The 27,396-nt window shown below is 42.6% G+C and overlaps 1 protein-coding gene across 3 annotated transcripts; it reads left to right on the plus strand.

Annotated features, from left to right (window-relative positions):
- The first annotated feature begins 619 nt into the window (after positions 1-619).
- On the plus strand, positions 620-26,217 carry LOC122895515 (acyl-coenzyme A synthetase ACSM2A, mitochondrial-like). Of its 3 annotated transcripts, none has more exons than XM_044232956.1 (14): positions 620-739; positions 2,637-2,821; positions 7,853-8,063; positions 10,670-10,877; positions 12,150-12,293; positions 14,054-14,210; positions 16,383-16,462; positions 16,682-16,805; positions 18,015-18,095; positions 19,217-19,318; positions 20,209-20,336; positions 20,458-20,563; positions 21,599-21,718; positions 25,993-26,217. In XM_044232956.1, exons 2-14 carry the CDS (start codon positions 2,645-2,647, stop codon positions 26,095-26,097), a joined length of 1,743 nt encoding a protein of 580 aa, XP_044088891.1. In that variant the 5' UTR covers positions 620-739; positions 2,637-2,644; the 3' UTR covers positions 26,098-26,217. The 3 variants fall into 3 exon arrangements, with proteins under 3 accessions (XP_044088891.1, XP_044088893.1, XP_044088892.1); XM_044232958.1 differs by having other exon boundaries at positions 20,458-20,557; XM_044232957.1 differs by lacking the exon at positions 620-739 and adding an exon at positions 902-1,097.
- Positions 26,218-27,396: the final 1,179 nt, after the last annotated feature.

Genomic DNA, 27,396 nt, shown 5'->3' on the forward strand with positions numbered 1-27,396 from the left:
GTCTTTGTTTTTCTGATCCTATGGGCCAAACAAACTACAGAAGAGGTATTATTCATTGAGTTGGACAAGACAATATAGGTGGAGTGGGATAATTTGCAGAGACAGAGAATATTAGGTGCCCAGATTTGGGCAAAGTATGTTTGATGTGAATGACAGATATCCAAGGGGAGAAGTCAAGCAGGTTGGGATGCAACAGAGAGATACAGGCTGGAGACACATGTGAGGGTCATTTGCAAGGAAGCTGGGGTCCTAGCTACGGTACTGGGTGAGACCTTGTATGGTCTGAGTGTGGATAAAAGAGATGAGGCAGAATCATCAAAAGAGAAAGTGAAGAAGGGGTTGAAGGAAGTGAAAGAAAGTACATCAAGCCCATGGAAGTTTTGTTTCTCTTTCCCTGGTTGGAGCTAGAACTTGCTGTCAGGCCTGAGCATAAATCTCCTCTTTGCTCCCTGAATTAAAAGAACTGTCTCTGCTGCTTCCCCTCCCCCCTACCCCTACAAGGCTCTGGGACTGTACATTCCATAAACACAGCAGGGAGGACTGCCATCACCCATGTAAGACCCTGTGATTGTCCATAGTTAATGATTAGCTCTGGTCTCCATGAAGGCCCAGGGATTCCTGGAGCTATCTTCTTGATCAGCTGCATTCTTATCAAAGGTGGTAGGGATTCAGGAGCTGTCTGCTCAGGTGGAGGGTGGACCAAAAGATCCCCAGAGAAACTTCCCAAAGGACTTGGCAGGTGAGCACTGTTGTCAGGAATGCTGGCTGATGAGTCACTAGCTGATTTCTAGAAGTCAGGGCTGTGGAGGAGAGTGAAAATCTCCAGGAAAAAGCAGTCTGCTGCAATCCTAGGAACCTTTACAGGGCGGGGTCTTAGTAAGGAGGCAGCCTGGAGCAAAGGAAAAGTGTCTATAGCACAGCAAAGGGAGGGACTGAGGTGGCTGGGAGAAGGGCAGTCAAAGGGGGTGGGAGTTGGATGGCCATCAGGAAGGAGGCCTATCTGAGGAGGTAAGGCCAGAAGGATGAGCAAGAGCCAGCCATGGAAAGAGAGAGCGACCAGAAGGTACAAAGGCAATAATATTGCTGCCTAGGAGTTGGTAAGGATATTTTCACTTGTTCATGTGGAAAATAGGAGAGAAGACACAAGTGTTCATTGACTTTGAGTATTCTGGCTGCTGGTGTCTAGAAAATGGGGTATGGGAATCCAGCCACTGGCGGGACTTCTAGCTAGATTCATTGAATCAAAGGTCCTAGAGTTAAATTCTGTAACCCCCATCAAGGTGAACATGTTGGAACTCAGAGACCAGCCTACACAGCCTTGGAACTATGTTCCCTGGAGCCAACACATAGATGAAAGCAATAATTACAGTAATTAAATTTTCTTTCTGTTGTTGTTATTTTTTTTAACAGTTATAATTTCTAATGTGATTTTAGGTGTAGGCCCCATGTGCTAGGTGCATAGTATTCAAGATACCTCAGTTAATTAAAAGTTTGGATGTTATTAGTTTAGATAGTTACCTGAAAGACTAATGTATAATACAGACTTGTTTATTTATGATTGTTAATAAGTAGGGTAAATAACAGATCCCTATACTATTAGTAAAGTGCTTTATTGCTTTGAGGTATACCTGTAATGAATGTTTCACTCCTCAAATTAAATTTTTCTTTGCTTGAAAAATGATATCTCAGTCAAGATTCAGCTGAAGGAAGTAGATGTCATTTGTATTAGTCAGCATATACTATAGTAACAGTTATACCATATGTCTCAGGAGCTTTTTTTTTTTTTAAAGATTTTTATTTTTATTTATTTGTCATAGAGAGAGAAGTGAGAGCAAGCACAGGCAGACAGAGTGGCAGGCAGAGGCAGAGGGAGAAGCAGGCTCCCTGCCAAGCAAGGAGCCCGATGTGGGACTCGATCCCAGGACGCTGGGATCATGACCTGAGCCGAAGGCAGCCGCTTAACCAACTGAGCCACCCAGGTGTCCCATGTCTCAGGAGCTTATTATATCCACACATTTTTTTTCTCATGAGTCTGTGTGTTGGTTGTGGCTATTAGGGCTTAGCTCACCACTACATGTGCTACCATCCGGGGATCCAGGCTGAAGGTATAGCCCCTATCTGTGATACATTACTCTCATAATAGCAGAAATGCAAGAGTTCCTGACCAACTACACAGTCTCATCTGCTGACACCTCATTGACAAAAGCATTTCCCATGAACAAGCCAAAGTCAATAAGAGGTGAATACATCCTTTTCCCCAGAATGCACTGGGCAAGTCACATGAAAATGAATGGGGACACACAATCCTATGATAGGGAGGAGGCAGTTGTTGGAAAAAATAATTTAATCTACCACACCATGGTATTTTAAACACAAAAGTATTTATTGCATGAAATTAGATGTTTATAGGACTGTCAAGAAGGGCTGGAGAGGTAATATTTAGACTGGGTGTTGTGCTTTTGGAGAATGGCACACCAGAAGGAAACAATACTGAATGCTGAGTGCCAATTCACACATAACCACCACAAATTCCTTTCTGGAAGAACCCTATAAGGTTGTGATGAATCTCCTTAAGCAGCTGACCTAGAGCTGTCTATAACAGAAAGACTCACTACTGTAACCTCTTTATTTTACAGATCTGACCATGCACTGGCTGTGGAAACTCCAGCGGGTTTGCATCCGATGGGGGACCCAGATGTCTAGTCGCACTGTCCACCTTCCTACCAAGCAACTGACATCCCTGCAGTGGGGTCACCAGGAGGCCCCTGAGAAGTTTAACTTTGCTAGTGATGTGATAGATCACTGGGCTTGTATGGAAAAGGTAATGGGGTGGAAAGAGGGCACAAAGTCAAACAAAGTTCATTAATTCATCAACTCATTCTGTAAATATTCATTGAGCACTTATGGGTCAAGTACTATGATGAGCTATAAAGACGTCCGTCTTCCATGAAGACAGCATGGGTAGGAGCAAGAGAGCATGGACTTGGCAGAAAGGGGCACTCTGGGGCTGGTGCCAGGTGGATCAACTTGAACACTTCCCCACCCCAGCCCTAGCACTGACACACAGTTTGCCTATATGTACATGCTCTCTTGTGACCTCTTAGGGTAAAATAAAAAGGGAGCTGTGGTCATAGAGGAAGTAGATTGGAGTTGAGTAAGAGAAAATCAGTAGTGACCAAGGATGAGTTAGTCTTCTCAGAAAATTATGTGTCCTTATCATCACAGGTGTGTAAGCAGGGTGGCCACTAGGCAGAGATTGTTCAAAAGGGCTCTACCATGAGATAACAGAGAAAGAAGGCAATGTGGAAATTTCCCTCCCTGAACTTCTAGAATTCCACCCCATTCAGTGCACCATTCTAGAACATGGACGATGTATCCCTGGCTAATATAGAGGAAGAGGCAGAACATGATGCTCAAAAGGAGTCATACCATGATGTTGGCCTGAGGTCCCAGCACCATAATACAACCTTGATGTGCAGATCACAAATGCTGGTCCTCTAGGTGAAGATGGCCCATGGTGCAGACACTCTTAAAAAATAATAATAATAGGGGTATCAGGGTGGCTCAGTCAGTTATGTGTTCGCCTTTGGCTCAAGTCATGATCCCAGGGTCCTGGGATGGAGCTCTGTATCAGGCTCCCTGCTCAGTGGGGAGCCGGCTTCTCCCTCTGCCCCTCCTACCACTCATGTGGTAGGAACTCTCTCAAAGAATAAGTAAAATCTTAAATAATAATAATAATAATAATAATAATGTAAACATTTTATAAAACAAGTTTTTCAGATAAAAATTTAATCTAAATTAATTTTGGCTTTTCTTTAAAAGTTATACCTCCTTGGGGTGCCTGGGTGGCTCAGTGGGTTAAAAGTTATACCTCCTTAGAATAATGAGGAAGGTCTTTACTACCATGACTCAGAATCCTGACTCCATAAAAGAAATAATTTAATAAATTAGCTACATAAACATCAAAAACCCACTACATTGACAAGTAATGCCATAAACAAAATAAAGAAACTAGTGACAAGTGATCGAAGCTATTCAACTCCTGTGATAGCATAAGAGTTAATATTCCCAAAGAGCTCCTTGAAATCAAGAATAAAGAGACACAACCAGGGGCGCCTGGGTGGCTCAGTGGGTTAAAGCCTCTGCCTTCAGCTCAGGTCATGATCCCAGAGTCCTGGGATCGAGCCCCTCATCGGGCTCTCTGCTCCACGGAGAGCCTGCTTTCCCCTCTCTCTGCCTCTCTGCCTACTTGTGATCTCTGTCTGTCAAATAAATAAATAAAATATTAAAAAAAAGAGATACAACCAAATACAAGTGGGCCAGGTATATGAATGGACAGTTTATAGAAAAGGGAGCTCAGGAGCTCCTGGCTGGTTCAGTCAGTAGAGCATGTGACTCTTGATCTTGGGGTTGTGAGTTTAAGCCCCATATTGGGCATAGAGATTACTTTAAAAATAAAATGTATAAAAAAAAGCAAAGTGAGCACAAATGGCCCTTTAATATAAGAAAAAATGCTCAACCCCACTCATAATAAGAGTAATGTAAGCTAAAACTTCATTGAAATAATATTTTTATCTACCAGTTTAGTTAAATATAGGAATTTGACAACATACTCTGTTGATAGAACTATGAGGAAAATGGCACTTTTACACATTACTGGTCAAAGTACAAAATGATACAACTCTTGGGAATTTTTAAATAATACCTAACACAATTACTATTAAATTTTCTCTGACTTTGTAGTACTGCTTTCAGACTATGATATGGAATCCCTGAAGATACCTGAGGCTCTTTCAGGGTAATCTGTGAAATCAAAATTATCTCAGAACAAAACTAAGACAAATTGGAATCCTTGTGTATCACCAGTAGGTATGTAAAATTATACAGCTTCTATGGAAAATAGTATGGCAGCTCCTCAAAAAAAAAATTTCAAGTAGAATTTCAAAATTCCAAAATTTCAAACAAAATTACTATATAGTCTATATAATTCACTCTTATTATAATACCTAATATAATATAATATAATATTAATATATATAAATATAATATATACCTTAATATAATATAATATCTTAATATAATACTCTTAAAATAGTATGGCAGCTCCTCAAAAAAAATTTCAAATAGAATTTCAAAATTTCAAATAGAATTACTATATAATCTATATAATTCACTCTTAGGTATATATCCCCAAGAATCAAAAGCAGGGTCTTGCTTAGGCAACTCAGTGATTCCATCAAACATAATAACTTTTATATTATAGGAGTACCAGAAAAAAGAAAAGGGGGCAGAAAATTTATTTAACAAAATAAAAGCTAAAAACTTCCCTAATCTGGGGAGGGAAGCAAATCCAAGAGCATAGAGAACTCCCATCAAAATCAACAATAGTGGGCCAACACTAAGACATATTATAATTAAATCTGCAAAATAAAAATGATAAAGAAAAAAATCCTAAAAGCAGCGAGATAAAAGAAGCCCTAACTTAAAAGGGAAAACCCATAGGGCTAGCTGCAGATTTCTCAACAGAAACTTGGTAAACCAGGAGAGAGTGGCTTGATAAATTCAATGTGCAATGGACAAATCAGCAGTCAAGAATACTCTGTCCAGCAAGGCTGTTATTCAGAATAGAAGGAGAGTTAAAAAATCTCCCAGCCAAATGAAAACTAAAGGAGCTCATGACCACTAAACCGGCTGTGCAAGAAATATTAAAGAGTACTCTGAGTGCAAAAGAAAAACCAAAAGTGAAAAAGACAAGAAAGGAACAGATAAAATTGCCAGAAGCAACAACAAAACAAGAAAATGGCACCAAATTCATATCTATCAATAATTGCTCTGAATGTAAATGGACTAAATACTCCAAACAAAAGACGTAGGGTGTCAAAATGGATTAAAAAAAAAATACCCATCTGTATGTTGCCTACAAGAGATTCATTTTAACCGTAAAGACACCAGCAGACCAGAAGTGAGGGGGTGGAGAACGATTCGTCATGCTAATGGATGTCAAAAGAAAGCTGAAGTAGCCTTATATCAGACAAACAAGATTTTAAACCAGACTGTAATAAAAGATAAAAAAGGACACTATATCATAATAAAGGGATCTATCCAACAAGTTCTAACAATTGTGTTTATGCTCCCAACATGGAAGGACCCAAATATATAAAACAATTAATAACAAACATAAAGAAACTCAGTGATAATAATACAATACTGGTAGGGAACTTAAGACCGCATTTACAGCAATGGACAGGTCATCTATGTAGAAATTCAATAAGCAAACAATGGCTTTGAATGTCACACTGGACCGGATGGACTTAACATATATTGAGAGCATTTCATCGTAAAGCAGCAGAATACACATTCTTCTCTAGTGCACATGGGACATTCTCCAGAATAGATCACATACTAGTCACAAATCAGCCCTCAACAAGTACAAAAAGATTGAGATCATACCATGCATATTTTCTGAGAGCAACACGATGAAACTTGAAGTCAACCACAAGAAAAAATTTGGAAAGACCAGAAGTACATGAAGGTTAAAGGACATCCTACTAAACAATGAAAGAACCAGGAACTTAACTTTAACTTCAAAGAAGAAGTTAAAAAATACTGGGCACCTTGGTGGCTCAGTCAGTTAACCATCTGCCTTCGGCTCAAGTCAAGATCTCAGGGTCCTGGGATCAAGCCCCACATCTGGCTCCCTGCTCAGTTTCTCCCTCCCCCTCCTTATGCTCTCTTTCTCTCTCTCTCTCTCTCTCTCTCTGTCTCTCTCAAATAAATAAATAAAATCTTTTAAGAAACATTAAAAAAGGAAATTAAAAAATAAATGGAAGTAAATGAAAATGAAAAGCAGGATCTTGAAGAGGTATTTGTATACCCATGTTCATAGCAGGATTATTCACAATAGCCAAAAAGGTAGGATCAGTGGATGAATAGATAAATAGAATGTGGCACAGCCATATAATGGAATATTGTTCAGCCTTTTAAAAAATGAAATTTTTGTCATATGCTATAATAAGGATGAACCTTGAAGATACTATGTTAAGTGAAATAGGCCAGTCACAGAAGGACACATGTTGTATGTTTCCATTTATATGAGGTTCCTAGAGCAGTCAAATTCATAGAGACAGAAAGTAGAATGAATGCTGGTTTCCAGGGACTGGGAGGGTGGTGAACTGGCGAGATCTTATATACTGGGGACAGAGTTTCTGTCTAGAAAGATGGGAAAATTGTGGCAATGGATGATGGTGTTGATTGCACAGGAATGTGAATGCACTTAATACCACTGAACTGTATGCTTAAAAATGCTTAACATGGTAAATTTTATGGTATGTATATTTGACCATAATAAAAAATAAATACATAGAGAGGGGAAAACAAATAAATAAATCTAAGATAACATTTGCCTTTTTCACTGTCACGTTCTGACAAGTATGTAGGGTCTTTTGCAGAAACTACATGGCAGGTGGTACTGCAGGAAAGTAATGGAATCCAATTATATGCTATTAAGGAAGGTGTTAAAGAAATTTGCAAAAACGTAAAACAAAGCCATTCTTTTGTTTGTTTTAGAAAGTATACTTACCTCTTTATTAAAACATCCTATTTGTGGTAATGTATAATGGTTTGTTTCTGTTATTTGTAAAAGCACACATTTGTAAAATTTCTCAGTTTTAATTTCTAATGTAGTAAGTAGGGATAGATAGAGCCCATGTAAATAAAAGGTCTTTGGAGTGTGGAGGGGATCCTGAGATCAGCAAGTTTACTAAGCACTGATATGACAATTGCAAGGCAGGATTTATTCTACACGCATGTGTGTACCAACCCACCCTAATCAGCAGGCCTTCTCTTTCTTCAGGCTGGCAAGCGACCTCCAGGCCCAGCCCTCTGGTGGGTGAACGGTGATGGGGATGAAATAGTGTGGAACTTCAGCCAACTGAGGGAACTCAGCCAGCAGGCAGCCAATGTCCTTTCGGGGGCATGCAGCCTGCAACCTGGGGACCGTGTGGCGGTGGTGCTGTCCCGCGTGCCTGAGTGGTGGTTGGTGACCCTGGGCTGCATGCGAGCAGGTTGGTAATGAACCTCCTGGCCTGGTCACTATCTCCCTTATGAAGCCGTTGGTAGTGAAATTCTACCACCCCTCCCAAAAGTTGTCCCCTCTCCGTAGCATGCTGTCTTTCCTCATATGTTAATGCCACCCTTTGTTCGATTTTCTAAGTGAATTGTGTACCAAGCAGTGTGCTAAAGGTTGCTAATATAGAGTAGACAAAACGCATACTCAAATGTATAAACTCATGGTTTATACATTCATGGGGCTTAAAGATCTTTGGAGGGAGATTGCCTTTAAACTATTAGTTGCACGCTTAATTATTGAATCACAATTTTGATAAATGGCATGAGAATTTAATAAGAACATATTGAAAGAAAAAAAAGTTGGCAAACGACGACCTATAGACCAAATCTGGTCTGCAGCTTGTTTTTGTAAATAAAGTTTCATTAGAACACAGCCATATACCCTGTTTACACACTGGCTGTAGCTGCTTTTGCACTACAATGGCAGACTTGAGTAGCTGGGATAGAGAGCATCTGGCCCACAAGGCCTAAAATATCTACTATTTGGCCCTTTGCAGAAAAATTTTGCCAATCCCTGTGATAAAAGGAGACCTGAACTGACTAATCTGAGGGGGTCCCAGTGGAATGGTATTTGGGCTGAGATCTGAAGGGTAAGTGGGATTCAGCCAGGAGAAGATGCAGAGAGGAATGTCCTAAGCAGAGAGAACAGCACAGAGAAAATGGAAGCTTGCAAATTATGAGAAAACCTGAAAAGATATCTGTGTGTTTAGAGGCAGCAGGGAGAAAGTGACAAGTGAGCCTGGAACAATGGGCAGGCCCGTGAGGTCCATGGTGAGGGTTCTGAATCCTTATCCAGTGAGGAATGGAAAAGCATGGATGGATTGAGGGACATGATCATACTCTTTGTAAAAGGTCACCCCGGATGGTGCATAAAGATGGGATGGGGGAGGGCTAGAGTTGGAGTGGGAAACCCAGAGAGGAAACAAGGAATGATGCTGGCTTCAACCTTGGATGGGGTGGTAGAGATGTGGTAGAGAGTGGGTAGATTTAAGAGACAATTAGGAGGACTCTCAGAACACCATTTTTTGATGAGTGACATATGACAGAGAAAGAGAGCCATGGAGAGATGGAGAAGTCATAGAAATTCTGGCATCTGGGTGGATGCTTCGAGCTTTCACCAAAGTGAAGACCACAGGGAGAAGCAGGTATGGGGCTGTCAGGTTCAATTCGGTAACTGTTGAGTTAGGGGTACCCATGTGATGTTCAAGAAGGGATGAGAAGTTTCAGTTACAATATAGATAGGTCTTGTACAGCATGGGAACTATAGTTAACAATGCTCTATTGTGTAGAAAAATATTTGTAATTATGTGTGGTGATTGATGTTAACTAAGCATGGTGATCGTTTCATAATATATTCATATATCAAATTATGTGTATGACTAAACCTAGTACAGTGTTATGTGTCTATTATATCTCAATCAAAAATATGTATGGAGAAAAGAAGGGATGGAAAGTGAGCTGTTGCATTGAAGGGCACAATGTCTGAGATGGGGATAGAAATTCAAGAATCATCAGCCTTTAGATTCGAGAGACGAGAAATGGAAAGTTATGAGAAAGCCAGAGAAACACCTGCACAACCTATCTTCATTCCCACCCTACCCTTCCTGGCCTCCCTCACATGCAACAGGTATTCCCATCAATGAGGTGGAAGATGGAAGTATGGTCAAATAATCAAAGGAAGTGTAGGAACAATTGTAGGCACTTGAGGCCCCATGAAGAGAGTGAATAGGCCACACAAGGAAGATGACACTTGGAGATATTACAGTCTGAAAGGAAGGAGAACTTAGCGAGGGACATGTGTCTCTTCTTCTGTGGACCTGACTCGACATGGCCATCGTGTTGGAGACATACTTGGGATGGTTAACAGGTCTGCAGTGTGGATCCTGAAGTGTTAAGAGTGGGAATAAAGTAAGCCAGGGGTACAAGCTGTTCATGAGGAGGAACATGTGAAATAAGCTTTGTAAATGGTGAAATAGAAGTCTAGTTATTCTCCAGAAGAATAAACAAAATCACATGGACCTTATCAAGAAAGAAGACAAAAACAAAGAAAGCTAAGAGCACTCTTGGCCAAGATAATTCTGTGTTCCAGGCTTGGGAGAAGTAAGAAGTAAGCTGAGAGCTAGACCCGTGTTGTAGGATGGAGAAATTCCAAGAGCCTTTCCTTAGTTCAGTTACTGTGCTCACTTTACCAGCACAATCTTAGTTTAATCACTGTATGAAAGTCTTTGGCTACAGGAAGCTCCTGTAGGGCATTGTATGTGGATGGGGAGCAGGAGCAAGGGAGTTAGACTGTCCATGGCATGACATCAGGCAACTCATTTTCTCTCCTTAGTCCTGGTAGACTCCTTACTGTTCTAACACACCCAGGAAATCAGTGTTGAAATCTGATCTTTGGTGCCTTAATATTGATATTCCCCATTGGTCATCCCTTCCTCAACCCCTCTTCCCCCATATGCTCCCCACTGGTTGTTTATATCAGTCTTCTCTAGGAAAGAAGATAACCCTCCCACCTAGTTCTCTCTAAGACATTTGGCTTCTCTAGGCCTTGTCTTCATGCCGGGAACTATCCAAATGAAAGCAAAGGACATCCTCTACAGGCTGCAGGAGTCTAAAGCCAGCGCCATCGTGGCTGGGGATGAAGTGTCCCAGATAGTGGACACCGTGGCCTCTGAGTGCCCTGCTCTGAAAATGAAGCTACTGGTATCTGAGAAAAGCCGGGATGGGTGGCTTGACTTTAAGACTCTACTACGGTGAGTAGCTACATGTCTCAGCCTGTGTTTTCACCAAAAGTGGAAACTGAGCAAAGCACTTATGTGCAGGTGCTTTGTTTGGGAGCTCCAGGGAGCAGAGTGTGGGCCTGGGGAATGTGAAGCAAGGATGAAAGAAAAGCTATTTAAGAGTTTGTTATCGAGTCACTACATGGCATAAGTGGGCTTGATCTGCAGGGACCACACAGAATGCCTCTCAGGATTATTCACTGGAGGACTGCCAAGGTTTGAGCCATCAGTACCTGAGCCCCGTTGGTGGAGGGTTGTATGGGTGGTGGGTATCATCGACCCCACACTTCCAGGCTGCACAAGCATGCGTGCATGCAGAGTAGGCTCAGAGTCCCATGTTCTCGTGGCAACAGAGAAATCCCGGGGCACAAAGTGAATCAGCCATAGTCCACACCAGAAGCTCCATGAAGTGGATTGAAATGCTCAGAGCTGTTTACTGAAAATCTGGCAGGAGTCAGAGGTGAGCCCAAAAGCATACGCAGTAAAATGGAGAGGAGGCTGATATACTGAATATCCTCTTCTTACCCTTGGTATCTCTGGGCTAGTCTTCTGAAGCAGAGGACTGTATGAGTCCTTCCAAGAGTGTATGGCAAGCTTGACTGGAAGAATGCATTTCCCTGTCACATACCTGGACTGCCTCCATTAGAGACATAGACCTTAGAAACCCCAGGGAGAACAAAAGCTTTTCCTAATGTCATGATCTTTAAGATAACTGTCAGAGAAGTTGACAACATGCAACCATCTTTGAGAGCCTTGAAATCAGGACAGGAGAGGAGACAGATGTTCAAGAGAGGAAAGTCAAGGAAATAAAGGAGGTTTTACTGTGAAAACTGATACTAAATGGGCACCAACTATTAACCTGGTATCATGCAAGGGCTTCCAACAACCATCAGGTTAACATGTACTGAGTTTTTTCAGGGCAAGTTGCTCATTATCTTTGTGTTACAGTTAATTTTCTCAGTAACTCTATGAGCCATCTCATATTATTGATGACATTTCACAGATACAGAAAGTGAAACTCAGAGAAGTTCAATAGTCTGAAGTCACATAAAGTGCCAAATCTGAGTTGTTCTTGAACCCAAGTGTGACTGACTCAGAATCCATTGATCTCAACCATTCATAAGCACCCCTTCTGAAGTGAGTTGGCTGACTTGCCCTTGCCAGCATCAGGGAAGGTAGGAATAGGTGAGTTGCTGGGACATCTAGTGTCCCGGTGAGATCTGAGAATGTCTTTGTCTTTGTCAGAGAAGCATCTACCAATCATTGCTGTGTGGAGACTGGAAGCCAAGAAGCAGCTGCCATCTACTTCACCAGTGGGACTAGTGGTCTTCCGAAGATGGCGGAGCACTCCCACGCCAGCCTGGGCATCAAGGCCAAGATGGATGCTGGGTAAGAGAAACCCTTTCTCTCCAGAGAACTACACGACCAGGGCATGAGACATTTCTGAGCTCAAATCCGGTTCTCTTTGGATGGGCTACCATCTGGTGCTTCTGAGAAAGACAGCTGGGAAGGGGGCAAGAGGGAGCATGGCTTAGCAAGTTGGATATCTAGTGACCTTTAGTGGGACATTTTTGTTTCAGGTAATTTGGGATCTCTAAATCTCTTCAGAGCATTAAGCCATGTGTCTAGTAGGATTAGCACAAGGTAGATATGCATTTTCCCCTTCCAGTCCAATCTATATTTTGTCCTTCGAAATGCTGGTTATTTGCACTAATGCTGCCCACATTCCAAGAGGGCATTTTGGATACCAGCATCAAATTACTTTTAAAATCTGTTGAGATGGAAGCTGTGATTGGATTATAGTTTACTCCTGAACAATATAAGGGTTAGGGACACTGGCCCCTGGGTGGCTGAAACCCAGGTGTAACTTTTGATTACCCCAAAACTTAACTACTAATAACCTGTAATTGACCAGAAGCCTTACTGATAAGATAATCAATTAACACCTATTTTATATGTTATATGCATTATATATGGCATTCTTTCGATAAAGTAAGCATGAGAAAAGAGCATTTTATTAAGAAAGTCATAAGGTAGAGAAAATACAGATATAGTACTGTACTATATTGAAAAAATCTGCATTTAAATGGGCCCATGCAGTTCAAACCATGTTGTTCAAGGGTGAACTATAATGAAATGAACTGAAATTCAGAATTTCTGGATCTCAGATCCTATAATTCAGAATTTTCTTTAACTGTATCACCCTCGCCAATGGAATTAGAAAATACAGTGCCAAAGTTGTCATGCAATAATAAGAGCTATTCAGGGTCTTTTTTCCCCCAGGATATCCTGCTTATCATGTTAAAAGTCTAGTATTAGAACTGGAAAAATATTTTAATGCCAAAAAATCTAAAACACTTAAATGCCCCATCTATGTGTCTGTAGTACAGGAAAATTAAATTATTTAATAGAAGAGTTAAAGTAAAGTGCAGTTTCTAAAAGATGGGGTGATAAATCACTTAAATGTAAGTAAGATACTAAATTTCCACCTCTCACCCCTTATAGGCTATGACCCAATTTCCCTGCAGAGCTGAAAATATTAATCTTTTTCAGTAAGAGTCACAAACTGTGATGATTCCCAGTCACAGGGAAGTTCTTCATGTCTAGCTTAAATCATTTTTTGTTCAAGACAGGGCTAATAACTTTTATTCTGGCCTGAAAAGAGAAAAGAGACACATTTCACCCTGTACAAGACCTTCAACTATGCTTAAGCAATTCATGATTCTTTAAGAAAAGAGAACCAAAGGTCTATCTGACCAAACGTGAACTTAGCAAGGTCACTTTTTAGGATATTAATTTAGATGTCTTTTGTTAGTAAACATTTTTTGGGTGGTTACCTCATGCCAAAATCTGTACTAAGTTCTGGGGATAGAATGAGAATGAGACTCAATTATATGTAAGGTCATTGTCAGCTGGATACTCACTCCTTCTTTAAATAGGACATGTGTTTAGAACAACTTTCTTTCCTCCTGCCTGCTTATACTTACATACAGTGCTACAACACACACACACACACACACACACACACACACAAACACATACACACGCATGTGCACACTCACACCCCTCTATGCCTCCAACTCATGTTCCACCCACCCCAGCATGCTATCATGTACTTGGATGTACATGTATTTCTTCTTTATTCTCAGCATATGGATGGGCCTGCAAGCCTCTGACATAATATGGACCATATCAGACACAGGTTGGATACTGAACATCTTGACTTCATTTCTGCAACCTTGGATAGCAGGAGCGTGCACATTTATCCATCTTTTGCCAAAGTTTGACCCAGCAGTCATTCTAAAGGTAAGACAGGATCCAGTTTGCACCAGAAGGTCAGAGATGGCCCAAGGTTTGCACACTCCAGTTTATTACAGGTTCTTTCAATTCAGCAAATATTTACTAACTCCTGCCACATGGATGGACAGTAATCGGTAAGCAAGATGGAAATGGTCCCTGCCCTCATGGAGCTCCTGGTCCAAGAAAGGAGAGACTTATATACAGATAAAAGGGATATATTCAGGAGGCAGTTATCATAGGCCCTTTGTTCAGTCAAAACATATTTAATGGGCTTTTGCTTCAGTGTTAGAGTTAGATTTTTTTCCTGTGGAACTTAATGGGACAGCCATTAAATAAAATCTACATATTTTATGACCCTGGAGCAACAAAGCAATGGAAATGGGGTTATTTTGCTTGCAAAGGCATGCCCTATGTTGGATCTCCAACATAGATGGGAAGTTGGGCCCCTGGTGTCCTGGGGCCTCCAGGTCTCTGAAGCAATTGACAGCCCACTCAGGCTTCTGTTTGGCTAGCAACAGAGACCCTGGGGGCAATCTGAGGCATGGATGGCATACTTAAATGTCCAAAAGTCAAGCATGGTCTGGATTCTCTCAAGAGATTCTCTTCAAATGGTTCTGTCATTCTCTGTTTTAAACAAGTGTAAACAGAGTAACTGCCTCTTTCCAAAAAGGATTTGAAATGGCTTTTGTTAACTGTCACAAATGGAAAACAGCAGCATGAAAACGGATGTAAAATTGTAAAGCATATTAGGAAAATATAGAGTGGAGATATCAGTGAGTTGAGTAGGTTGGGTTAAGGAGAGTAAGAAGTATAGCAAATAAGTAGCTACTTTCCTGTTGAGCTTCCTATAAGGCAAAGCAATAAGGGAAATGAGAAGTTTTTCATCATTTATATCAGTTCATCAGGAACACTCAGAGGAGGGACACCTGGGTGGCTCAGTCAGTTAAGCGTCTGTGTTCAGCTCAGGTCTTGATCCCGGGATCCTGGGATCGAGTCCCACAACTGGAGCATCGGGCTCCTTGCTCACTGGGGACCCTGCTTCTCCTTCTGCCTAATGCTCACCCTGCTTGTGCTTGCACATGTGCTCTCTCTCTGACAAATAAATACAATCTTTTTTTAAAGCACAGTTTGAAGAAATAATTGCATGTTGTGCTAATGTTAATATTTTTTTCTAGACACTTTTGCCTGAATCTCTCTTCGTGATACATTTTGCACAAAGCAAAACGTGGGATGGAGGTAGTGTTGCAACACTTTGAAAGTAAGGGCCAGAAATGTTGGTTCTAGTCCCTGTTAGTTGTATGACCTTGGACAAATTACTTAACCCTCTGATTCACAGTTTTCCTTCTTAAAATGTGGGTGATAATACACACTCCATGAGGTTATTGTGAGAATTCAGTGAGATGGCACAGGGGCTGGCAACTAATCAGTACTAGCTATTTTTAATAACACTTCTACTGAATTGTTTATAGGCACTTCTGACTTTCCTCTTTTTTAGAGGTTTATGTGTTTATTTGAGAAAGAGAGCGCATGTATGTGTGTGAGAGGCAAAGGAAGAGGGAGAGAGAGAATCCTCAGTCAGACTCCACTGAGCATGGAGCCCAACAAGAGGCTGAATCTGAGGACCTCGAGACCATGACCCAAGCCAAAAGCAAGACTCAACCACTTAACTGACTGAGCCACCCAGTTGCCCCCGTATTTTTAACTTTTCACAGCACTTTTCTACCTGAGTTATGTCCCAAGAATGCTTCAGGAAAATAGGGCTGGAATTTATCTATTAACAAAGCGAGACCTGGAAGGTTAAGTGACTTAACCAAGACCATACAACCAATTTGCAACAGTGACTTCCCTTGGGGACTGATGGTTTACATAATTCTAGAAGTGTGTTATTGGAGGTGAGTCATTAAAGTGGCAGGAACAGTGAGCCAGAATTTGACAAATATTACAGGACCTGTAATCTAGTCCTTTCAGCCTGTAGTCCTGGACCTGTATCTCTGTAATGATAGGTGGTTATTTCTCTGTTATTTTTGGCTTGAGGATTTGGTCTGAAATAGACAGAATAAAGAAGGTAGGATTTAAATCCAGAGCCCAACTCCAGGCCCCATGCTTGCAACCACTGTGCATGCTGGTAAATTCGGCATTTAGCCCGGTGGTTAATGTCAGCCGGCTCTCTCCCTCCAGGTGCTGTCCAGCTACCCCATCAACAACATGGTAGGAGCACCCATCGTTTACCGGATGTTGATACAACAGGATCTTTCTAGGTGATGGGGCTTTGGGGGTTGGTATGAGCCTCTGGGTTTATTGGTCCATCCTTGTGTCTCCACCACATATATGTATATATGCTCATCTCTAGGACCGTTAAGCATGGGTTGCCCTTTGAAGCCTACCTCATCATTAAAGTACCTGGAGTCCTCTTGCCTAGACAGAGTTTGGTTCCAGGGAGGCTCAGGGGGAACATTTACCTCCCTTCTCTCCTTCAGTTACAAGTTCCCACATCTACAGAACTGCTTCAGTAGTGGAGAATCCCTCCTTATAGACACTTTGGAGAACTGGAGGGCCCAGACGGGACTGGACATCCGCGAATTCTATGGCCAGACAGAAACGGTATCTGCTCCTAGGGGGGAAACCAATGGGCTGGTGCACCTGGTGGGCTTCGAAAGGCTTTCTGAGAGTAAAAATATGAGCCACCACTTATCAGGCACTTATTCAATAAATATTTATTGAGCACCTGCTATGGAATAGGTATTGACAACTGAACAGAAACAAAGTAGCCAAAGCTCTACTGTCTTGGACATTATATTCCAGTGGGAGTGGGGAGCTGAGACAAATTAATAGATGTAGGACATGGTAGTCAGTGAGATGTTCTAGGGAGGAAAGTAAAACAGGTGAGATGGGGTGATGTGGGATGAGGGACTGGTATTTCCGATATGGTTGTCAGGAAAGTCCTCTGTAATGCGGTAACATTTTAGCAGAGACCCAGATTTATCAAGTGCATCAGACTTTGCCCTAAGCTGCTCAGACAAAAGTGAGCAATGAGGAGAAGAACCCAGTAGGACCCCACCTTCCCTGCTGAGATGACTTCTTAGAACTCTTGGGGCCCCTTGAGCACCAGGTTCATTTGCATTGCTCTGTACACCACTGCTTTATCAAAACAACCTGAGGAATAGTTTCCCCAGCAACCTTTCCAGTGCCTCTTACCTATGACTCTCAGTACCTCTGGTCCCCTCTCCACTATTTTATCCTACACCCCTCTATGTCTAGCGGGCCCCCTGGCAGGATTCCTGCAGGGCTTATAGATGAGAGCGTTGGGATGTGGAAGAGCTTTGCAAGTGAGGATGAGGACAGTGGATGTGTTGCAAGGGCTTCTAGCCTTTCTGAAAAAGCCATATTTAAGGAATGTTCCTTTAAACACCAGCATCTCTGTGGGATTCACTTTAGCCTTCAAGCAGAGCTAGCTCTCTTATGGGAGGTAATTTAATCCCATATTGTTTTAAAGGACTTTTGTGGTCCATGGTCACTTATTAAAGTATAGCTCCCACTAAAGAGATTAAAATGTGGTTGTCAGTTCCTTTTCCCTGGGGAGGGGTCAGTCAGATTGCTTTCCAAACAAGTTAGGGCAACCCCGGGATGGGAGTTCCAGTAAAGGGAAGGGAGCCAGGAACAGGGGTGGAAGGGAGCTACTAAAGAAAAGGCAACTTCAGGACTGTTTTAGAATTTGCTCTGCTTAATCTTCTTCTTTTTTTTTTTTTTTAATTTTTCTGTGACCGTATAACTCCTCCTAAGATTTGTCAATCTGTCTACCATCTTCTGCAGGGACTCACTTGCAGAGTTTCCAAGACCATGGAACTCAAACCTGGTTACCTGGGAACTGCTATTCCCCATTATGATGTGCAGGTTTGTTAGGGGCTCTTAGGAGGGAGGGAAAAGTAGGGAATACACTAATTTTTCAGTAATTTATTTATTGCATTGTTCACTGAGGAAAAATTAAAGATATTTAAATAATATTTAAAAGGGAGGGTAAGGATGAAAAGAAGGAAGGGAGGGAGAGAGGAAAGACCAAAGAAAATGAATCATATTTTTATCGTCCAGAGAAAACCACTTTGAATTGCCAGCAAATTAAGTAGCTAGCCATTTCTATAAATGTATACATTTTTTAAAAATAAGGGTGAATCTTGACATATCATTTTTGTAAGTTACTTTTATCTTGAATAATTTTGGGTGACTATCTTTCCAAGTCAAATAATACCTACCTACAATATGAATTTTTAATGACTATATAGTAGTAGATTGGATGGTTCCACTACTGTTTATGCCTTTTGTTGGTCAGTGGATGATTTCCAAAATTTTCTTTAGTAAAAACAACAAGCAAGATGTCTTAGCCAGAATTTTGCTCTTTTCCCTTATTATTTCTTTGGGCTAAATTCCAATGTATAGAATTTGTGTCTATGGTTATGTGCATAGGTATATGTATCTAAAGTGTTAACAACTTTTACTCTATTCAATGTTATTTGTAATTGCCTGCTTCTCCCTCCCCCTGACTATGATAATCATTTTTAAATACCTTCTTAAAAATACCTTCCTTCATTCTCGTATAGTTCTGTGACATAAGCTATTATCATCCCTGTTAGACAAATGAAGGCACTGAAACATAGAGCTCAGTCAGCTCAAAGTCAACTAGTAAGGTAGCAGAGGCATACTTTGAGTTTTGATCTGTCTGATGTCCAAGTTCATGGCCCTCAAAGAAAATGGGAGGCTATTATATTTACTGAGCTCCTACAGCCAGAAGATTCTTCCCAAGCTCAACTGGTCCTGTCTCCATAAGGGGCTTTGCCTCAACCATCCCAGGCTTAGAAGTTGAAGTGTAAAATTCTTTGCTGCCCTTGGCTTCTTGTTCTTGTTTTTGGTCACCACTGGAGTAAGGGGGTCTTCCATCAGACCAGCCCAACTCTTCCACATTGCCACTCCAGCCACCTCCTGTTATGCAGAATCGTCTTCCTATCTGTTTCCTCTTTCAGGTCTTGGACGACAAGGGCAAGATCTTGCCTCCTGGTACACAGGGAGACTTGGGCATCAGGGTAAAGCCCATCAGACCTATAGGCATCTTCTCTGGCTATGTGGTGAGGAACCCACTCCTCCCCTCTGTTCTCTGTGGGGATAGTGGAGACTCTGAGAGGGATGGTGGGGGACAAAGTTATATACATGCCAAGAGGTAAACCGTGACAGGACTTGGAACAAAGGGTGTCCAGTGTCCAATAATGGGCACTTTGCAGAGAGAAAAAACTGGGTATTCACCCCTGTCATCCTTAACCTACCCCTAAGTTTCCTTTTGAAGAATTATCTTCCTCCTGTTACCCTTTTCCACCCCACTCCAAAACTGTTTCAGGCCAAAAAAGTTTATTGCCCCCAAACTACATACAGCAGTACTCTCCCAAGGGCAGCCCTGCCTCTCTCCAAATATTTCTCCCCTACCAATGTCCTTTAGAGTCACGCTAGATATGACATTGAGATTTCACCAATAGTTGAGAGCATCCCTGTCTTCAGACCTTGGAACATTAGAATTAGATGATCCTTAAGTCCGACCACTTTCCTGTATAGGTGAGGATGGATAGTGAAGTCAGAGATTATAAGAGTCAGCCAAGACCACTACTATTTAAAAAATGGACAGGGAAGACCTCAAACACACACCTTCTTATACCAAAATGATAAAACAATCAAATAATAAATGCCATACTAATAGTTGCTGCCATTTATTGTGTGCTTACTACAAAGTAATGCCCGAGAGCAGAGGTGAGTAAATGCATCAGTATTATCCCTCGGACTGGACCCTGGGGAGCAGGTCAGAGGCACTGGGGACAATAATTGGAATAAAGGGGTAAGTTCCAGGTCCATCTGAGGCTGAGGTTGGCAGGCCCGGTCAAGATCATCAAGTATAGTTATTCGTGCCAGCCCTGGGGAAGAGGATTTCAGCTTTGCAGCTACAGTGATTCTGACTTCCTATGGTCGCTAGGACAATCATGAGAAGACAGCAGCCAACATTCGAGGCGATTTTTGGATCCTTGGAGATCGGGCAATCAAGGATGAAGATGGCTATTTCCAGTACCTGGGGCGGGGAGATGAAATCATTAACTCTAGCGGGTGAGCTTGGTTTCTGGGCTGGGAAGGGAAACCTGGATCTTTATTCTGGCCATCTCTGAGCTTCTGGGCTGGCCTAGAGGCTGCATGCCCAGCGTTCTCTGAAAGACAGGCTCTTCTACAGGTACCGGATTGGGCCCTCAGAGGTTGAGAACGCACTGATGGAGCATCCGGCTGTGGTTGAGACGGCTGTAGTCAGCAGCCCTGACCCTGTCCGAGGAGAGGTGACGGTGGGAGCAGCAGCCTGGGGTTGCAAGGGTGGGAGGTGGGGGTGTGCAGATTTTGGAAACAAAGGCACAGTTCATGGTAGTTAAGATCATGGAATCTGGAGGCTGGAGAGCCCTGCTGCTCACCAGCAGTGTGATCTTGGGCAAGAATTGAACAAGTTAATGTTTGTAAAGTTCTTGCAAGAAGGCCTGGCACATAGCAAACACCATATGTGGTCTATTATTATGAGGCTACAGGGATTCCATTCTGCTGGTTGGCATTTGAATCAGAATTTGATTCCTGACCAGAACAGAGGAAGAATTAGAGCCAAGAGGTAGAGACCCTGAGCCATGGGCTTTACAATGAGAACACAAGGAAGAAGAAAGACCCCTTTAATGCTATGATCATAGAAACAGGCCCAGATGGAGTCTAGCAGAACTTGGTATATGTATAGAGAAAGATAAGGTACAGAGGTGTGGGTCAGTGTCCAAGTACATTTCAACAGGGTACACGTTGAATAAATTCCTATCTCTGGCAGGTGTTGGCCATATCAGCCATTGAAATCACAGAAGCCACTAGGGAAGGGAGGCCCAAAGGGGATCCCCTACCAAAAATCCCTCTGTGCCAAGCACTGGGCTAAGGCTTGCTATATATGGTTTCATTTAATTTCCCATGAATTAAGTATGATAATTGGATCATCATTTTATAGATGTACAAATTGCAGTTTGGAGTGGTTAAAAAAATCATTTAGGTTTATGGCCCCCAGTATTCATTTTTTGCTCTTGTCTTATAAGGAGCTTCTCTCTACCACTGATATGAGATGAGGGTGGTTTCAATTTACAGTCCTACCTGCCCATCCAGCAAGCACTTGAGAGAGAGCTGGAAACTTAGCCATTGTTATCCCTACTTTCTCCCTTTCTCTCACCCAGGTATCTAGAGGCACATTTGAGCGTATATAAAGGGGGTGCTGTGTTGGAAACCTTAGCCCTGCTTCTGCATTATTCCAGGAGACAACAGTACTCCAATGCCTTCTTTCTTGGCCCTCATCTTTGTTGCAGGTGGTAAAGGCATTTGTGGTCCTGGCCCCACAGTTTCTGTCCCATGACTCTAACCAGCTCACCAAGGAGCTGCAGCAGCACGTGAAGTCAGTAACAGCCCCATACAAGTACCCAAGGAAGGTGAGGTCTCTGAGCTCCCTTGCTCCCCCAACTTGAAGAAGGAGAGAAATATCTCTTCTTGTATTTCTCTTCTTCAGACTCTGGATGAGGCCTGTAATTCCAAAGTTATACGGGATTATGACCATCTAGAAGCTGTCTGGAGGCTTGAATATTTGCCTCAGCCTTTAGGGGGCTTTGAATTGAAAGTTGGATGCTCCCAACTTCCTCACCACATTCCTACTCTCTGCACTGGGATCTCGCTATTTATCCAGGATTCTTTCGGTTGTCAGCAACAGAAAGGAAGGCACGTATTGCACGGAGCACTGGGTGTGATGTATAAATAATGAATCTTGGAAACTGAAAAAATTAAATTAAATTTTAAAAAAAAGGAATTAGGGGCGCCTGGGTGGCTCATTGGGTTAAAGCCTCTGCCTTCAGCCCAGGTCATGATCTCAGGGTCCTAGAATCGAGCCCCGTATCGGGCTCTCTGCTCGGTGGGGAGCCTGCTTCCTCCCCTCTCTGCCTGCCTCTCTGCCTACTTGTGATCTCTGTCTGTCAAATAAATAAAATCTTGGAAAAGAAAAGAAATTGAACACAAATTGTATTGCTCACACAACTGTCCAGGGGAAGGGACAGCTTTAGTTGTGGCTGGTACCAGGCATTCAAATAATGTGGTCAGTGATACTTCTTTCACCCTTTGACCCTCTTTCTTTCTGTATTGGCTTCATTTCTTAAAATGTTTCCCCTTTGTAATGGCCAACAGCAGGTCCAAACACAGGTCTTTAGCAATTTAGCTAATCACAGTAATAAAAGAACATTTTTCCCCCAAAGGCACCAGCGAAAATCTTCAGGTTGATTCTCATTGAACACTTTAGGTCAGGAGCCCATCATTAAATAATCCCTAGAACCAGGGTGATGAAACACTCTGGCCACTTCTGGGTCTTGTGATCACCTCTGAAGCAAGTGTAGGAGAGATGGAGCGAAGACTGCCCTGTCCCTATGATCTGGACTGAGGGAGAGAGGGGTGGCTTCTCACAGGAAAGTGGAAGTGCTCTTACCAGAAAAGGCAAAAAGCATAGAGTCCACTCTGCCTGTTTTCGCTCTGGGGCAGGGAACTAAGGCATGGAGGCTGACACTGAAGGGGGGAGCCAGTTTTTGGAAGTGGGTCCAAGATAGGAACTTGCCCCAGAGAAAAGGAAAAGTGTATATATTTTTGAGTCTTGGGTAGAGAAGAGAGCAACTATGTTAAGCCTAAAGCTACTGAGATGTTTATAGAACCCAGATGTTCACTAATGCTTTGTCAGCACAGGCTGATTGTCATAGATGGATTTTCTGAGAAACAGACTCTGGGCAGGAGATAAACATACAAGAGGTTTATTAGTGAGTGCTTTGGAATCAACACCTGGGGAAAGAAAGAGAAGGGAAGGAGAGTGAAGGGAGCAGGACTCAGCAGAAGGTGAAGGGGCACTCTGATGTAGCCTTACGGGGGGCCTCAGCCAACCCCATGGGGACTTCTGCAGCTAGGACAACCTTTCAGAGTTGCCTGAGCTGTGGGCAAGGTTGAAAGGGTAGTTTATAGCCCCATGTAGATCAGACCTGGATGCAGGCTGTGCTGGGATGGGGCTGTGGCCCGGGGAAGGGAATCTGTCCCTGGCTGCAGCAGTAGGGGCTGGGAGGGTTAAATCATTCTTGCAGGGATCTCTGAGCAGCCCATCAAAGAGTCCACCACACAGACTTTCAGCCACAAACTCACAGTGAGGCAGTCAGTATAGCACAGTCTCTGGAATTAGCTTCATTAAAAATTCATCTCCATCAACTTAACAATCTCTCTGTGCCTCAGTTTCCTTATCTGTGAAATGGGAATAATGGTGTTACCCCTTTCCAGGTTGTTAAGAAGAAGAGTTAATATTTGTAAGACTTAAGGTACTCAGAAGACTAGCGCATAATAAGCATTTTAAAAGGAAACTAGAGATTATGCTGAGTGAAATAAAGAGTCAATTATCATATGGTTTCACTTATTTGTGGAGCATAACAAATAGCATGGAGGACAAGGGGCGTTAGAGAGGAGAAGGAAATTTGGGTAAATTGGAAGGGGAGCTGAACCATGAGAGACTATGGACTCTGAAAAACAATCTGAGGGGTTTGAAGTGGCGGGGGGGTGGGAGGTTGGGGTACCAGGTGGTGGGTATTATAGAGGGCACGGCTTGCATGGAGCACTGGGTGTGGTGAAAAAATAATGAATACTGTTTTTCTGAAAATAAATAAATTGGAAAAAAAAAAGACCTAAAATAAATGGAGCAGCACCTCCTTCATGGATTAAAAAAAAAAAAAGGAAACTAGAAATCAAATCAACCCCAAAATACAATGAATTTTGAGTTGTAACTTGATATTTTGGAGTATCCAATGGATCCACAATATAACATTATATTATTCAATATCAATAGATGTGTCTCTTTTTAAATGTCTCTCCTCTAGGGGCGCCTGGGTGGCTCAGTGGGTTAGAGCCTCTGCCTTCGGCTCAGGTCATGATCTCAGGGTCCTGGTGATCGAGTCCCCACATTGGGCTCTCTGCTCAGTGCGGGGCCTGCCTCCCCCCCCAACCCTGCCTGCCTCTCTGCCTACTTGTGATCTCTGTCTGTCGAATCAATAAATAAGAATCTTTTTTTAAAAAAAAGTCTCTCCTCTAGAATGCCTTGGGCAGCATTCTTTCTATCTCTTCCCTCCTTACTGAGACCAAACCCTCCTCAGATCTCCCCTGCTGGCTTCTCTTTACCCTCTATCCCTACCCTTACTCTCTCTCTGCTCAGTTCTGCCTTGTAGTGTGAAAGATCCAGAGACCACTGGGAATGAATGGGTGTAGCTGTGTTGAAATAAAATTTACTGGGGCGCCTGGGTGGCTCAGTGGGTTAAGCCGCTGCCTTCGGCTCAGGTCATGATCTCGGGGTCTTGGGATCGAGTCCCGCATCGGGCTCTCTGCTCAGCAGGGAGCCTGCTTCCCTCTCTCTCTCTCTCTCTGCCTGCCTCTCCATCTACTTGTGATTTCTCTCTGTCAAATAAATAAATAAAATCTTTAAAAAAAAAAAAAAAAAGAAATAAAATTTACTTTACAAACACAGGAGAAGGGCTGGATTTTGCCCTCAGGTTACAGTTTGCCAACCCCTGCTCCATCCCATTGTGAATTTTAACAAACCCCTTCCTCAACAAGTTCAGTCTTGCCTGTGGAAGACCCCCAATATCACCTTTTAAGCAGATACCTTTTTCCATATTGGTGTCAGTATCCCAGTTTTTATTATTTCTATCAAACCCACGACCATCTGACTCCTAGATCAATGCCCTGGCAAGCTGGACCTTGTAACAGGAAGTAAATTGTCTTCATTGTCCATATGTTAGGATTCAGGAATATTAGAGATGGAGTCCTCGACATCAAATGTTTTTTTCCAAAAATCTTTAAAAAAACAAAAAAAAAGGGACGCCTGGGTGGCTCAGTTGGTTAAGCAGCTGCCTCCGGCTCAGGTCATGGTCCCAGGGTCCTGGGATCGAGTCCCACATCGGGCTCCTTGCTCAGCAGGGAGCCTGCTTCCCCCTCTGCCTCTGCCTGCCATTCTGTCTGCCTGTGCTCACTCTCTCTCCCTCTCTCTCTATGATAAATAAATAAAAATCTTTAAAAAAAAATTTTTTTCCCCGCAGATAATGAAAAATGAAATTGGAGAGATTTTATGATTTTGCCAACTGGAAACAGCTGAGCTGGAATTCAAAGTCAGGTTTCCTAACTCTTAAATATTTACTGTCTGTAGTCCAGGTTAATCACAGCCACTGTTTTTGAGTGTTTACCTATTTAGTGTTTACCCATCAAGAACTCAGTCTGCATAATTTCATTTTATCTTCAAATAACTGAGCAGAGTTGTTGCTGCCTCCAGTTTACCCAGTGCAGAAATTCTTAGAAAAGCCAAGTGACTCGTCCAAAGCCAGGCAGGTAGTAGAGGAGAGATGGCAGTCCAGGGAGTCTGATGTGAAAGCTCAGGTGACTGAGGACCATGTCACGTTGTGTTTGCATCAGGCACCATTGACTAGAACTTTATGTCCCATTCCAGCCATCTCTTCTTGCCTTTGTCTCAGAGCACTTTCCAGAGCTTCTTATTGCCTAAGGGCTGCCCTTGGAGTGTTCCAGGCTCAGTCCTCACTCACCTGGAGCCTCCAGCCTTAACAGCTTTTTGTCACCCTATAGCAGTTCCTCTGAAAAACCCATCCTCACTGAGGTCACAGATGGCCCACCCTGGACTAACTTTTCCCAACAGGTGGAGTTTGTCTCAGACCTGCCCAAGACTGTCACAGGGAAAATCCAGCGGAAGATTCTTCGAGACAAGGAGTGGAAGACATCTAGGCAAGCTGGGCCCCAGTGAGACCTGTATGGGCATCACTTTGGGTGCTATACTTCTACTTACTTTCATTTCCCTTTGGGCCTTCTGCCTTCCTCTGCGGATATGAGATTCCTCCTGACAATACAACAGATTTCTCTCTTTCCCTGGTTATTAGCATAAAATCTTGCCATATTAGATTTTGAAAGAAGAAAGTGAGGGAATGAAAGAGTGGAAAGGAGAGAGGAAGAGAAAAGAGGAAAATTAGAGTAAAAATGAAACAGTGAAAGCTATTAGGAAAGAAAAGGAGGGAGGCAGGAAGGTGGGATGGAGGGATGGGGAAATAGAATTGGAGGAAGGGAGAGAAAGAGAAGAAGGAAAGGAGGGAGGGAGGGAGGGAGGGGGAAATAAAAACTCAATAAAAATAGTAAGAGTGACTGATAAAGAAAAATGATGGAAGATGGGAGAAGGGAGAGCAACTAACGATTAGTCCTGCAGATAGAAAACCAGACAGTGGCAGAGTCCAGCAGAACCCTGCATCTTGGGAAGGAAATGAAGGGTCAAATCACTTCATCTCAACCCTGGACAAGGGTCCATACAAACAGGCTCACACACATGGATAGGACATTGGAGCCCTCTCCAAGTCACCCCAAACCTCAGGACAGTCATGACCAGAGGAGGGAAATCTCCATTTATTGAGCACTTGCCATATACCAGACACTGTCCTAGGAATTTTATAAATACTATCATGTTTCACCTCTGTGTGGCATTTACAAACCTTGGAACATAGGTGTAAGAACAATATAGGCACCTCAAAGAAAGTGTCCCTTCCGCATGGCTCATATTTGTGGTAGTATCTCCTCTTCCTGTAATCAAGTAATAAAATTATTTTACAATCAAGACCATAGGGGTTTCTTTGGAGAAAGTAAAGTGGGGGGGTGGTGGGGAGGGAAGGCATCGAACGATGAACCACAGACTCCATTCCTGGGGCCTCTGGGGGCATCATTTCCAACCCAGGGATGGAAGATGAATCTTCCTAGCAGTTTCAAGTAAGCTGGAGAAGAAAGCAAAGAATCTCTGAGGGTCTAAGGCTCTTCTCTGTCAGAATACTTAGTAATAATAGCAATAACAGTAATAAGAATATCAAACACTTATCAGGCTCTTGCCAAGTGTCAGATACTATTCCAAACAATACATATACTGATTAATGTTCACAGTCACCCCTTATTTTCCACATTTTCCAGAGAAGAAAGCAAAGACTTGGAGAATTAAGTGACATACCCCAAAGACTTGTAGCTGATAAATGACAGCTACAGGTTCAAACCTAGATCCATTTGCATACAA

Source organism: Neovison vison, chromosome 14 (genome assembly GCF_020171115.1).
Source record: "Neovison vison isolate M4711 chromosome 14, ASM_NN_V1, whole genome shotgun sequence".
Classification (NCBI taxonomy): domain Eukaryota; kingdom Metazoa; phylum Chordata; class Mammalia; order Carnivora; family Mustelidae; genus Neogale; species Neogale vison.